This window comes from Lissotriton vulgaris, chromosome 4_1, assembly GCF_964263255.1.
Source record: "Lissotriton vulgaris chromosome 4_1, aLisVul1.2, whole genome shotgun sequence".
Taxonomy (NCBI): domain Eukaryota; kingdom Metazoa; phylum Chordata; class Amphibia; order Caudata; family Salamandridae; genus Lissotriton; species Lissotriton vulgaris.
In genome coordinates, this window is record NC_141691.1 from 61972493 (window position 1) to 61988330 (window position 15838).

Below are 15838 nucleotides of genomic sequence, written 5' to 3' on the forward strand. Positions count from 1 at the left end.
AATCCCACAATCGTACAGTATTGGAACTGAGATCAATAATGCACTAAAGTGCCATACTAATGGTAGAAGGCACTGTATTAAGACACATAACATTACTTGGCCTCTAACACAAACTCTACCCTTCTGTTACCATGCTATTTTAAGGACTGTATGGCTCCGGTTGTGCTTTCAGGATTCATGTTTGCTTAAAAACAACAAAATATTGAGCACATTTCTAAATTAGAAACATGATTACATCTTAACTTTCTCTTTATGGCCCAGGTTGGGTGCACATTATTAAACACACAAAAATAGGTATATTGGAAGAATGTTTTAGCAACTTTTTTCACATACCACCTACTGTAGGAAACTGAAAAGACAGTTTTTTTGCATGCCTTTTTTTTTATATATATATATATATATATATATATATTAGTATTACATTGCCATGTTTTGGGGATATGACCCATGTTCTTCATGTCTGTGAGCTACACTGGCAGTCTCTTCGACTGACAAATGTTGCATAGATGCTAAAGGAATACTATTTTATGTTCACGAGAATGACCACCTCACACACATTGTACTGATAAACTCGCTTATGTTTTTAGAGAATTTACCACCCGGACTACAACAATGAACTAACTCAGTTTCTACCACGAACCATCACACTGAAGAAGCCCCCAGGAACCCAGGTGAGAATTTTTCGTGCGGCTTCTGTTTTTTACATTACTAAAATTCTCGCACAAACATGGGAGGTCAGATTTAAAGGAGGTGTTAAATACTCAATTGAAAACATTGGAGGCATAATCCACAAAAGGCATTTTACAAAAAGGGAAATGTATCCATTATTCTTGATGATGAAAAGGGCCTCAGCAGCGTAAAATGGGAGTGCTTGCTCATGGTAATTGGATGAATTTTGGAGATTACTTCTGAAGCATTTTTACCACCTTCTTTACGGAGTCTAATAAAAAAGTAAACCTAAGTTGTTTCATTTCAGAATGTTTTAAAGTTCATATTTTCAGCTATCCCTGCTGTGATAATTTTAGACAATAATCGTGACTGATGCACCCTTCGAGTGAACACTGAGATAATTGCCATCATGATCTGGGAGAACTAACTAACACAACTCGTTTACCCACCTGAACATGATATTGTCTTGATTTTTCACGTATCATCTTTGTGTTCAGGGATCAGGGTTGCCTGCGATTGACTTGCCATTATTGACTGTAGATGTTAAACCATGATCTAATATATGAAAAAGAGAACATCAAATTGCAAACGTTGTTCTAGGTGGTATCAAGAAGGATTTTTTTAACCAGTCTGGATGATCAAGTATTGGGCGAACCAAGAGCCCGGTACAGTTGGTTATGCGTAAATTTAAAGAAATAAACAAATTGATGCCTGCAAAAACAAGTTATTTATTTATTATTTTTGAAGGAGTGCATAGAGAGAACCTTTAAAATATGTATCTTCTTAACAGGAGTGCCCTAATTAGGTTTAGCTGTAACATTGTTCATAGATTTGTTACTTTCCCTAGGATGCATGGTTGGTCGCTCCCACTGATGAAATGCCCTTGTGAAGGCTGCTCAGTACAAAGCTCTTTGCACTGTTTTTATTAGGTCTTGCCTAGCGTTGCAACGCGCATGCGTTGCTTGCTCTGCAAGACATATTGTGGTAGAGAAGATTTCAGAATGGGACTTGAAGCCCGCCCATCATTTTCATTGGCTGGCGTCATCGTTTATGCTAAACAGTGGCCTCTGATTGAAAATGAGGCTTCTTTGTTACCGCCCTGTCTTCTTTTGGGACGGCCCATCTGGACAGGATCGTTTGCTTAACGGCTGTCGTAAGGGTATTTCTTATCTAAAGGAGGCGTGTAGTGACGGATCATGTTTCCGAATTGTGTTTTTTTTTCTTTCTAAATGTGATTGTCTGCCAGTGACCACATTACAAAACAGCACAGCGCACAGTCTACACCGAAATAAAATGTTCTCTCTTGCTGGAAGTGAAGATTTCACCTTTTTATTTGCCCGCTGTCATGCGTGTAGGAAAGAGATGTAAGGATTTGCTGTTGATCGCAGGGAGCTGGATTTCCACTAGCTCCCTGTGTGCGACAGCAATGCAGGCTCCCGCAGGAAGTGGAGAGCCGACTGGGGCCTTGAGGCTCCCTCCGCAGTTCCTAACCTGCAGACTGGGTGCCCTGGGTGTGACCATGGCACTCCGTGAGATGTGGCCATGGGATGGGGCCTGCGGGGCTGAAATCATCTTTGGGACAGGGGCCATGCAGTCCACCTCCCCACATTAAATTTCTTCCGGGACTCCATCCCTGGGGCCAAAATTGGCCCAGTGAAGAGGGCTGTGCAGCCCACCTATTAAGTCAGGGATGGGGTCCCCCGGCCGTTCTGGCCCTGATGCACATTTCAAAGAAATTAAACCCTTAACAGGAAGCACTTACAAATATAAAATAGTAGATGCTCCAGCTGAAGCTGCACTTCTGTAAAGGACAAATGATTCTAACTCCTGTTTTGGCGAAGGCAAACCAGGTTTGTTTTCACAGCAATTCAATATTGAAAGACTATTTGAAATCCTTTGTGGAGGTGAATCCTTTGTTGATGTGTTGAAAGCAATCTGTAGTGACTGTGAAAAGTGAGTTCTTTCTTGTCCTGTCCTGGTGAGAGCAGAGTCCATGGTTCTCCCTTTAAATTGGTACGAGTATTCAAATACACAAATCAGGTGGAAGCTTTGTCGTTTGGCCCACCCACCTTAGTAATATGCAGAGGTCTTCCTACTTTATTCCAGGATGATGGACAGCTTAACAAGCGCCTCCCCCACTCTTTCCCCCCTCCCCCTCGCAGGTTTCCTGCTGATTTTGGTTAGGCGTTGTTGATGACGAGGAATATGAGGACATCTTCACCAAACTAAGAAGCACTTGGTTCATATAGTTAAGAAGAAAGACCCTTGTTCGATGGAGATTTACCCCTTTGTAGGCTAGTTGGCTCTTGTATTGAAGGATTAATATTATCACTTATTTCTGGATAAATACGCACCAGGAACAGTTACATTGCCAAAACGCACACAAGGTCTCTGGTGACATTTCCTTGTGATCCATTATGCAGCTGTAGTGTAGAGTACGTACTGGACATTTACCCAAGGAGATAGCACTTAGTAAGAAGCCAGTAGAAAAACTCCACGTGGGTAGATTTTTTGTGCAAAACTGTGGACTCTTGTTGGATAAAAGGGTAGGTGCGGTTCCTTCGTGGTTCAGTCACTCACACAGTTACTGACACACCCACACAGACACTTAGACACTTAGACACCCACTCACATTCTCAGGCACCCACTGACACACCATTAGGAAAGTTTGAGCTATTGGTATTGTAAATTATGATTTTTTTATTTATGTTGGTTTTGAAAATAGCGAAATTAATAGCTTTGTCATTAATAATGCAAATAGTTTTAACTTTCGCAAATGTGACACCTACAGCATTTGTAATGCAACATGTTTTGTACTTACGTGACTTAGATATATTGATATTACAAATAATGGCTTTTATTTTTTTTTTAAATAATTAATACTTAAATTACAGTTATTGTAATTTATAATGGCAATAGCTTAAACATTTGTAAATAACTTTTGTGAAGATTATGTTCAGTGTATTTTATTGTGACGAAAATACAAGAACAGAAGTGAAATATTAACATCTTTTTGTGACATTTGTAATAAAGCTTGAAACATTGAGAGAACATTTTTGAACCAGTTGTTGTTGAATAGTTGTACAGATTGATGCTGTGGTGGCGCTGAGTGATGTTGTGGTGGAGGCGAGGGATGCTGTGGCGTTCAGTGATTCTGTGGTAGCGCATAGTGAAGTTGTGGTGCCCCTGAGTGATACTGTGGCGGTACTGAGTGATGCTGTGGTGATGCGATAGAGTGAGGGCGATAGATAGAGTGAGGGCGATAGATAGATAGATAGAGTGAGGCCGCTAGATAGAGTGAGGCCGCTAGATAGAGTGAGGCCGCTAGATAGAGTGAGGCCGCTAGATAGAGTGAGGCCGCTAGATAGATAGAGTGAGGCCGCTAGATAGATAGAGTGAGGCCGCTAGATAGATAGAGTGAGGCCGCTAGATAGATAGAGGGAGGCCGATAGATAGAGGGAGGCCGATAGATAGAGGGAGGCCGATAGATAGAGGGAGGCCGATAGATAGAGGGAGGCCGATAGATAGATAGAGGGAGGCCGATAGATAGATAGAGGGAGGCCGATAGATAGATAGAGGGAGGCCGATAGAAAGATAGAGGGAGGCCGATAGATAGATAGAGGGAGGCCGATAGATAGATAGAGGGAGGCCGATAGAGGGAGGCCGATAGAGGGAGGCCGATAGAGGGAGGCCGATAGAGGGAGGCCGATAGAGGGAGGCCGATAGAGGGAGGCCGATAGAGGGAGGCCGATAGAGGGAGGCCGATAGAGGGAGGCCGATAGAGGGAGGCCGATGGAGGGAGGCCGATGGAGGGAGGCCGATGGAGGGAGGCCGATAGATAGATGGAGGGAGGCCGATAGATAGATGGAGGGAGGCCGATAGATAGATGGAGGGAGGCCGATAGATAGATGGAGGGAGGCCGATAGATAGATGGAGGGAGGCCGATAGATAGATGGAGGGAGGCCGATAGATAGATGGAGGGAGGCCGATAGATAGATGGAGGGAGGCCGATAGATAGATAGAGGGAGGCCGATAGATAGATAGAGGGAGGCCGATAGATAGATAGAGGGAGGCCGATAGATAGATAGAGGGAGGCCGATAGATAGATAGAGGGAGGCCGATAGATAGATAGAGGGAGGCCGATAGATAGATAGAGGGAGGCCGATAGATAGATAGAGGGAGGCCGATAGATAGAGGGAGGCCGATAGATAGAGGGAGGCCGATAGATAGAGGGAGGCCGATAGATAGAGGGAGGCCGATAGATAGAGGGAGGCCGATAGATAGAGGGAGGCCGATAGATAGAGGGAGGCCGATAGATAGAGGGAGGCCGATAGAGGGAGGCCGATAGAGGGAGGCCGATAGAGGGAGGCCGATAGAGGGAGGCCGATAGAGGGAGGCCGATGGAGGGAGGCCGATAGATAGATGGAGGGAGGCCGATAGATAGATGGAGGGAGGCCGATAGATAGATGGAGGGAGGCCGATAGATAGATGGAGGGAGGCCGATAGATAGATGGAGGGAGGCCGATAGATAGATGGAGGGAGGCCGATAGATAGATGGAGGGAGGCCGATAGATAGATGGAGGGAGGCCGATAGATAGATGGAGGGAGGCCGATAGATAGATGGAGGGAGGCCGATAGATAGATAGAGGGAGGCCGATAGAGGGAGGCCGATAGAGGGAGGCCGATAGAGGGAGGCCGATAGAGGGAGGCCGATAGAGGGAGGCCGATAGAGGGAGGCCGATAGAGGGAGGCCGATAGAGGGAGGCCGATAGAGGGAGGCCGATGGAGGGAGGCCGATAGATAGATGGAGGGAGGCCGATGGAGGGAGGCCGATAGATAGATGGAGGGAGGCCGATAGATAGATGGAGGGAGGCCGATAGATAGATGGAGGGAGGCCGATAGATAGATGGAGGGAGGCCGATAGATAGATGGAGGGAGGCCGATAGATAGATGGAGGGAGGCCGATAGATAGATGGAGGGAGGCCGATAGATAGATGGAGGGAGGCCGATAGATAGATGGAGGGAGGCCGATAGATAGATGGAGGGAGGCCGATAGATAGATGGAGGGAGGCCGATAGATAGATGGAGGGAGGCCGATAGATAGAGGGAGGCCGATAGATAGATAGATAGAGGGAGGGCGATGGATGGATAGATAGATAGAGGGAGGGCGATGGATGGATAGATAGATAGAGGGAGGGCGATGGATGGATAGATAGATAGAGGGAGGGCGATAGATAGAGTGAGGGCGTGCACTGACAACTGGTGGTGTGTGTCTGGTGAAAGTGTGTACTATGTCTGTTGGTGTGTACCTGGTGGAAGCGTGCACTGACGGCTGGTGGGGTCTGTGTCCGGTGAAAGCGTGCACTGATGGCTGGTGGTGTTTGTGTGTGGTGAAGCGTGTACTGATGAGTGATGGTGTCTCTTTGCGTGGTGAAAGTGTGCACTGACTGGTTTTCAGTGTAGTTGTGTGTGTGGCTGTATGTGGTTGTAGGTGTGTGTGTGGTTGAGTGTGTATGTGTGGTTGTGTGCGTATGTGTGGTTGTGTGTGTGGTTGCACTGTAAGGCATTCGTGAGCATGGCAGTGCTAGAGTTCACACCTTTCAGTGAGAGGCTTTGGGGTAGAGGTGTGCCAGAAAAAAACTCATAAACGCCAGATTGCAGCATAATGTATACAAAAATAGATCAGCCTAACAAAAGTGTGTAAAAGACAATACATAAAAAAATAGTTGTCTAACTATTAGGCGGGTAGGATGGTGGTGTGTCTGCCTGCTTGAAGCGTGCACTGATGGCAGGTGGTGTGTATTCCTGGTGGAAGCGTGCACTGACAAACGGTGGTGTGTGTGCCTGGTGGAAGCATGCAATTATAGCTGGTGTTGTGTATGCCTGGTGAAAGTGTGCACGGACAGCTGAAGGAGTGTGCCTGTTAAAACGTGCACTGGCAGCTGGCGGTGTGTGTCTGCCTGGTGAAAGCGTGCACTGACGGCTGTTGATGTGTGTCTGATGGAAGCGTGCACAGACAGCTAGTAGTGTGTGGGCATGATGGAAGCATGCACTGACTGGTGATGATATCTGGTGGTGTGTGTGTCTAGAGGAAGCGTGCACTAATGGCTAGTGGTGTGTGTGCCTGGTGGAAACGTGCACTGATGGCTGGTGATGTGTGTGTGCCTGTTGGAATCGTGCACTGACGGTTGGTGGTGTGTGCCTGGTGAAAGTGTGCATTGATGGCTGTTGGTGTGTATTCCTGGGGTGGAAGCGTGCACTGACAGTGCACACTTTCACCAGGCACACACCACCAACCAACGGCCGGTGGTGTGTGCCTGTTGAAAGTGTGCACTGATAGCTGGTTGTGTGTGTGCCTGGTGGCAGTGAGCACCGACGGCTGGTGGTGTATGCCTGGTGAAAGTGTGCACTGAAGGCTGGTAATGTGTGTGCCAAAGAGAAAGTTTGAAAGTTTGCAAGGAAAAAACAGGGTGTTTACTGAAAGGGAAACTCTGGACGAGAATGCTGTATTTTATCGAGGATCTATTAAAGAAGGCAGGACGGGGGTGAAGGAACCATGTCCCGAAAATACACTGCACATTCTGCTTCACGTTGTGCAAAATGACCAAAAGATTACATTTTTCGTAAAGAATTAAAAAAAAAAACTTAATATTTGACGTTGTAATTGGAAGGAGTGTTAAACCTGGGTTAGAAAAGGTAATTTTTAAAACCAACTCCTTAAAAGCAAACCAGTTTCTGCAAGGGTAACTTTGCTTCATCTTTAGTTGCTTGGACTGAGCACAAAGATAACTCTTGAGGCGTCATGAAGCAACCGAGCCAAACATTACAGTTAAATAAACAATTTCCACATCACGTTTAAACATACAAGAAAAACACACAAAAAAGAAAATTAAACCAAACAAAAAAAGCCAAAGTGTTCCATTAAACAATAAATGACAAACATTTGAAAACGGATGGGTCTCGATTTAGAAGGCAAGTGCAAAGCTATTGTTTAAAAACGTAAAAGATCAAGGGAGACTAAGAGGCAAATGGTGAGCATTTTGTGGCCGCTTTGATGTTCTCAGTGGCCCCGCGGCTCACGGAGAACATCAAAGCGGCCGCGAAATTGCTCCCAAAGCTGCAGGTGGACAGATGGTGTGCGCGCGCCGTCGCACATGCACTGTGTCCGATCTGCAGACTTTGGGAGAATTTTTGGAAGCCCTACTATACTCTTGCAGAAGCAACGCATACGCGTTGGCTTCAGCGAGACCTAAAAATAGAAATTCACAAAAAAAACAAATGTTACAAGGACATTTTATTTAGGAAATAGAATGAAAACAACTTTTGAAATTCGCTGAAAAAAACTAAGGTTTACATGGACGTTATAGTTGGGCTCAGATTACACTTGTATAAAACAATTGAAATTCAGTCCGTATAGTTACCTGAGCGAACTATAATTTGCAACCCACAATGCACTGCTTATGACCTCGCAAATTGCATCACTTATGACTTCGTCTGTGGAATCACTGATAACATCATTCACAGAACTACTCGCACCCCTATACACTCTTATACACCCACTCAAACACCACACAACCACTCACATACCCATTCACATACCATACAAGTACTCATGCAACCACTCTCTGCTCAAGCCACTGACACAGCCACTCTCACAACCAGTCACTCACCCTTACAGCCTCTTACATAGCCACACATTCACCCACACAGATACTCATACACATGTATTCACCTATACAGTCACCACTTGCTCACCTATACAACCTCTCAACACATCCACTCGCTCAACCATATAAGCACTCACACACCCACATACATACCTTTTCAGAGATCGATACTAGCACTCGCATCTGCCCACTCACCCATACAGCCATTCACTCACCAACTCACTCAACCAAACACCCACTCAAACAGCCTCTTGCGCACCCATAAACCCACTTAGACACCCAGTCACTCACTCATACAGCCATTCAGACACACCTTCACTCATCCATACAGCCATTCACTCACCCACACAGCTATTCACTCACCCACACAGCTATTCAACACCCACTTATACACCCTTTTAGCCACTCGCATAGCCACTTACACACGGATACACACAGTCACACAGCCACTCACATAATATATTTTAGAAGTAGTATCACTCATTAGTAGTACACCTAGAATACCTATTTACCTTTTGTAGTAGCTTACTATATGTTTAACAATCATAAAATCTTACAAAATACTTAGAATCACTGGGTGATGTCATCAATAATGCCATTGGAGATGTCATCAGTGATGTTACTGACCATGTCATGAGTGATTTAATATGTGAGGTCGTAAGCAGTGCATTTTGGGGGGGCATAAGTTATAGTTAGCGCAGGTAAGTATAACTGCTGAATTTCAATGGTTTTGTACAAGTGTAATCAGAGCCTAATTATAACATCCCTGTAACCTTTGCTTGTAGGATTGAATGAGTGGCTTTATTGAGAGGTTGTGGGAGTGAGTGAGTGGGTGTGTGTGTGTGTGTGGCTGTATAGGTGAATATGTGTATGTGTGCAAGTATCTGTATGGGTGAGTGTGTATATGTTTGTGTGTGTATATTACCTAATGGCGGTCGCCACATAGAAGTTATAGTTAGATCGGGGTGATTCATCAAGCTGGGAGAAAAAAAGGACAAAAGCAAAGTTCCCATGCATTTTCAATAGACTCCTTTAAGATGGGTTACAGCAAAAACTGCTGAACAGAATTGCACCAAGTTTTATAGGAAGCTACATCATACTTCAAGGATTGTGCTTTTTGTGATTTGGTGTACATTTGTTCAGTAGTTTTTGAGATTTCAATGCAAAAAAATCTATTTGGGTGGTTAGACTCGCAAGAGTCTTGTGAGCCTCTTGCGATAGCTTAAATTAAACAAACATTGAAAATGCAATAGGTCTCGCCTTTTATTAAGTTAAAGCCATTTGCTTTGCTAATGGTATTGTATAGCAAAGCAAATGGCTTTTACTTAATTAAAGGCGAGACCTATTGCATTTTTAATGCTTGTTTATTTTTTGCAGCTGCAGGGCTTCTGGGTGCTATAGATAATTAAACACACATTTGAACAGTTCCAACATACAATTGTCTTGGTTTACATGTTGCCTGGCAGACTTTGCACCCCTCAGCATGGGTGCATTCCCATTTCTGGCCAGGCTGCAGTGGCAAATGTGACTCTCCCCCAGTGCTGCAATAGGCAGCTTGCTCCACCCATGCCCGTACTGCTTGCAGAAAAAAGACCTCCAAACGTAGGCACCAGAAATCTACCCTCCGAAGAACGCTGCCCTGTGCTTGCCCCCAGATAGTTGCCCCGCGGGCTTTTTATGGAGTGAACTCAGACAGAGGGCTCTCCTCAGGCGGCACGCGTTACCCCTGTCACACTAATGCCCCAGGTGGGATTGAGGTATTTTACAGATATTGTACATCCAGACACTGTGCTGCGAGGTATATATTGTGTCCAGTAAATACCTTCGATTGTGTATTTTCTCCTAAAAACGCAGCACAGCATGTAGTAATTATTGCCAACCGTACCAATTTACACATGTCTCAGTAATTACTCTGAAGGCTCCCCCGGTACATGTTGGCAGCTTTGACCTGACGTAATTGACTGCAACTGACCCAGGGAAAGTAGAAGGCGTGCGATACTGACTGCACCTGGTAATAACCCTCGGAATTCCAATCTACGACACAAAAAGAGTTTGCCCAGGTATCGAATGTGCGCCTCACACTTAGTGCTGCCCTAGATGGGGGGCTTGCACCTCCTGGGGGGGTCGGGAGCACAGACGTAATGTGCCACTTTTTGGCAGAGCCGCCCACCCTAATCCCAGCCCTCATGTCTCCAGTCCAACTCAACATTCTATATTTCTCTCCCTCCTCCTTTCAGACTAACCTAGTTACCTAACTTTTTTACTCACTGACTGACGCACACGGTTCTCACCAACACGGAAATGGGATCCGATTTATAAAGACAAAATCAAGGAGTTGGGGGTAAAGGAGAGACATAATAAAGGAAGAGGCTGATGGGAGCGATCAACAATCAAGGAGAAAAACTTTTGTAGAGAAAATCGAAAGTTCAGAGAAGGAGAAAAAGGGAAAGAAGGAATAACTGAAGGTAAAACATAGCTCATGTTGCACCTGCTGCGCCCATCTATCAGCCGAGACAGTCATGTCTAAATAACACCTCCTTCTCCGGATCAATGTAATCCAATTCATGGTGCCAAAGTGGTGTTTACCAGAAATAACTGCCCGGGCAGAGCCGGCGTGTTTGCAGTTAGGGGGTGCATGCGTGCTCAATGCGTCTCTGGACCCAGACTTGGCGATCCCATATACTGAGTAAACTCCCAGTACTGAGTATGTACGACGTGACACGCTGAGTGCACACCACACCGTAACATGCAAACACTACCATAACATGTACACCCATCATAACAATCAACAGCGTTCTAGCATGCACATAGCACCCCAAAATACGCAGATTACCCTATTATACACACACATCATAATCTGCACCTATTATCAAATGAGGGCCCCAGCAAAATAATACGAACGTCGTAACACCCGCACATTACCATCTAGTGTGTACACCAGGCGCGCAACAGGCAGGGTAGGGCAGCTCGGCGCTTCACACGCAGAGACCCACACACCTGCTGGGACATCATGAAGTGCAGGTTGGCCTCACCGGGCTGCCATGAAAGGGAGGGCTGACTTCACGAGCGCATGGCAGTGTGTGCTGTGCCAGAGTCAAAGATGGCGACGGCCTGTCCACATGGTCCATCCTAAAAGTGGACAAGGTGGTCATCGAGAAGCCCGCTTTCCAATTACGCGCCATCGTTTAACATAAACGATGACACGTGCCAATTGGAAAGAAGGGTGGGCCTTTAAATGAGTTTGGAAAATGTATCGATAGCAAAAGGTACTCTCATGACGAGAGCAGCACATGCACGCTGCTAACGCCAAACGAGACCCAAAAATGGAGCCCTGTATTTGGTTGAGAGGCCCATTTTTCCCATGAGCCCTCAAGCTCTTACGGGAGCATGAAGGCTGAGACTCTGGGTGATAATGCGCGCTACAAGTCAAAATTACAATTACATGCGGGTCTCGCTATGATTTGCTTGTTAGAGTTTTAGAAATAAAATGGCCGCCAATATTGACTGTGAAAAATTGCAGGTGCTGTGGAAAAGAAGTAGATAAGCTATAAAAGTGACAGCAGAAGGGTATCCTGTACCCAGTTGCATAACAAAGGCCCCTGCAGTCCCCGCAGTGCGTAGGAGCCCCGACATCCAGGGCCTCCCCTCAGCCCAGTCCCTTGGCCTGAGAGCTCCGGAGTGAGTTTAAAGGGGGCCCCTAAATGTACTTTGCGGGGGCCCCTCAACATTTGTTATGCCACTGCCTGTACCCATAGATTTGGAGAGGAGGGGTCGAAGACATAAGTGCTGTGAGATTTTTTTTTTACAATCTCTCAGGACACTCACAGGGTCTTGAATAGTGAAAGGAGTAGTTGAGGTCTCAATTAACTGTACTGGCTGAAATGCATATTGTGGCCCTTGTCATTCAGAGGGAGTGTGTAAGACATAAGTACTGTGATGAGTAGAAGGTCAATTCTTTGCTAAAACAAAATTAGACTCTTGCTGAATTGTGAAAAATAGGAAGGAGTAGGTGATCTGTGAATACACTCTGGTATGCACACTTGTCACTGTAGGAAGGAATCTTAGTGGGGATGGTGTTTATCAGTCTACTATTTACGCTCATGAGCTAGCGAAGAGTTGAGTAGAGTTTAGGCTTTTCCCACAACCTAATATGCAGACCCATCATCCAAGAGAAGGGTCTCAGTGGAGAGGCCAGTCCCTCTCCACACCCTACTATGAGCACTCGTCATCTGAGAGAGGGGTCTGAAATGAGAGTGCAGTTCCTCCCCACACCCTACTACGCACACCCGTCATGTAAGAGAGAGGTCTGAAAGGAGAGGCCAGCCCTTGCCCACTCCATACTACACACACCTGTCATATGAGAGAGAGGTCTGAAAGGCGGGGATAGTTCATTTACATACCCTACAATGCACACCTGTCATATGACACCGAGGTCTGGAAGGAGAGGCCAGTCCCTTCCCACACCCTATTACACACACACACTAACATTTTGGTTTTTTCAGTGAATTTCTGGGTTTAAAAGAAAAAAAAATAATTAAAGTCTTGATCTAGTTAGGTGTGATAAACAGATCTATTTCTATTTAAAGATTATCCCTAGAAATTCACTGGGGAAAACAAAGGGTATAGTAACGATATAGTTACGTTAATTTCTCACTGACAACATTAAAATTTTTAACTAAAAAAAAAAACAAATTCACCCGTTCTAGTTAGCAGCACTAACTGTAAATTGGGCCCCTCCATACACTGCCTTTGACCCCACGTATGTAAATGTAAATTGATACTTGTATAGCGCACTACTCACCCGCAAGGGTCTCAAGGCACTTGTACGAATACCGCTGTGGAACCCATCCTGGCCTTCATGTGAGGCGTCCACTCCTGGGCACCCCCAAGGTGGAGGCCAGGCATCCTTAGCGTTGTGGGGGCCGTTGTGGAGATTAAGCAAGCTATTGCCCAGAGTTGCAGAGTGGGACTCCATGATTGGAATGGGCACCGAGGCGAGAATTATCAGGTCCGTGGAATTTTTGAGCCCAAGACCCGCCAAGGCGGGAAATTGAACACTGGTCCCGGGCTAGACCTCTGCATCGGGGTCTGCCGCTCTAACCATTGAGCCACACTCCTCCACTCATGGTATGTTCTACCACATCATTTATGACATCATTGACGACTGTCCTTACAAATGACATCATCGATTACATCACTGACGACATCATCCAAAGAGTGTGAGTTTGCTTTACAGTTTTACATAGTGGAGGATAACTACTATATTGCTTTTTTACCTACTTTTTAACAGCGTGTGTCCTGCTAATTGGTAGACGTGTTTATAAAACGCATAAGCTCCTAATGCTCGTTATAAATCTGTGTATTGAAGTCTAATTATGTCTGCAGATGACAGTTGACTTGTGTTAATTCATGGTATAGAAGCCCATGTTACACTGGTTTCTGTGATGTATGAACAATATTTCACAGGTCACTCTGAAATATTGTTTAATTCATCATGACTGCCCCCAAAACTCTCTGCAGAACTTTACTCACTAGGGGTGTGTAATAATTTAGGTTCAAAATATGTGCTAAAGCTTATCTAAATTATGTGGCAAGAAAGGCAAATTATTCTGTAAATTTTGTCGAAGTATTATTCAGATCCATTTGATTTGTGATTGTGAGGCAAATTGTGCAGTAAATTGATAATTGTCCCGCAAACACCGAAGCCACAGGCTTTCATAGTTGCACTTGCTTTTGCCATTTTCCATTTTAATAACCATATAATCTTGAAAGATGAACAAAACCTAGACGGTCTGATTGAACTCACTTCCTATTCATCTGCTGCACTTTGAATAGATGAACTTTCCAGTCCAAAGTCAGAATGTGCTTTTTTTAACACGATTGGTGTTTTTCTAAAATTCTATTCTATTCTATTCTATTCTATAGTTTTGGTAGAGCGCGACAGCTGCCCCAGCAATGAGGCGTCCCGGCGCTAGGAACCCAGATCCTGGTCTGAGGGAGGGGTCAGGACAGAGGGAGGGTTACAGGCAAGGGAATAGAAACGTTTTCACAGCTTTCCGGAATGCTGGTAGGCTGTCTATTGAACGGATATGTTGTGGCAGGTCATTCCACAACTTGGCTCCGAGGAACCAAAAGGAGCGACCGCCGATGCGGCTAAGTTTTATGCGAGGAACGCATAAAAGATTTTGGTTGGAGGATCTTAGGTTCCATGTCGGGGCGTAGGGAGTGAGAAGGGGTCGAAGCAGAGGGGGGGGTGTTGAGTTTGAGAATTTTGAAGGACATAGTGAGGGTCTTGAATTTGATTCTAGAATCAACGGGTAGCCAGTGTAATTTTTTGATGGTCGCTCTGGCTGAGCATCTGCGGGGGAGGCCGACCAGAGTTCTAGCCGCAGAGTTCTGCACACGTTGGAGTCGTGATATCTCACATTTATTGGCACGAAGAAGGAGCACATTGGCGTAGTCTAGACGCGAGAGGATGGTGGCTTGGATAATTAGTTGGCGGGTTTTGGCGTCGAAAAAGCCTAGTATGTGGCTGAGGCTTCTCAGCAGGCCAGTGCAGGTGCCGGCAACTTTCTTGGTGTGGGCCCGAAAGTTGAGTGAGTCATCCATCCAAACACCCAGGTTTTTCACTAGGGTTTTGGGGGGGGGGGTATGGTGCCCAGGGAAGACTGCCACCAATGTTCATTCCAGAGGCTGGTGTTTTTGCCCAGGAGGAGTACCTCTGTCTTTCCGCAGTTAAGTTGTAGACAGTTCATTGTCATCCATCGGGCAACCGCAGAGAGTCCGTTTTTGAAATTAGAGGATAAGTTGGAAGGACCTTCTGAGAGAGCGATGGCCAGCTGTGTATCATCGGCGTATGATACTAATGTCAATCCCACTCTTTGGCCACTGCCGCCAAAGGCTGGACGTAGAGATTAAAAAGGGATGGGCTCAGCGCAGAGCCCTGCGGAACTCCCTGTGCAATGGGGTGGGGTTTGGATAGGAAGGGGGGGGCAGAAACTCGAAAAGACCTGTTTTCGAGGAAAGATCTGAACCAGTCCAAGGCATGACCAGCTACTCCAAAGGTCTCCAAACGGTTGAGAAGGATGACATGGGATACCGTGTCAAAGGCCGCGCTAAGATCCAGAAGGATTAGCGCAGCACTTTGACCGGCATCTAAGATCGCTCGGAGGTGCTCTGTGGTGGCTAAGAGAGCAGACTCAGTGCTATGGCCTGGTCTAAACCCGTTTTGTGATGGGTCAAGGATGTTGTTTTTGACCATGTGTTGGGATAGAGTGCTGTTGACATGCGCTTCAGCGAGTTTAGACAGCCATGGGAGCAGGGAGATAGGACGAAAGTTCTCCGGTTTAGATGGGTCTAGGGTGGGTTTCTTGATGATAGGCGAAACCCACGCTTGCTTCCAGGCTGATGGTACACACGCTGAAGTGAAGGAGAGGTTCAGGATGGCGGTAAGTGCTGGTAGGAAGAAGTTGAGTGACTCTAAGAATTGAGCCGGGCGCATA

At 45.8% G+C, this 15838-nt stretch overlaps 1 protein-coding gene across 2 annotated transcripts in view; it reads left to right on the plus strand.

Moving 5' to 3' along the window:
• PDZD11 (PDZ domain containing 11) overlaps positions 1 to 15838 on the plus strand; it is a 63564-nt gene that overhangs the window by 28588 nt on the left and 19138 nt on the right. For both annotated transcript variants that reach the window (XM_086918319.1, XM_086918320.1), the window contains exon 3: positions 588 to 671. In XM_086918319.1, the coding sequence (XP_086774445.1) occupies positions 588 to 671 (84 nt within the window). The remainder of the gene's footprint in view (positions 1 to 587; positions 672 to 15838) is intronic.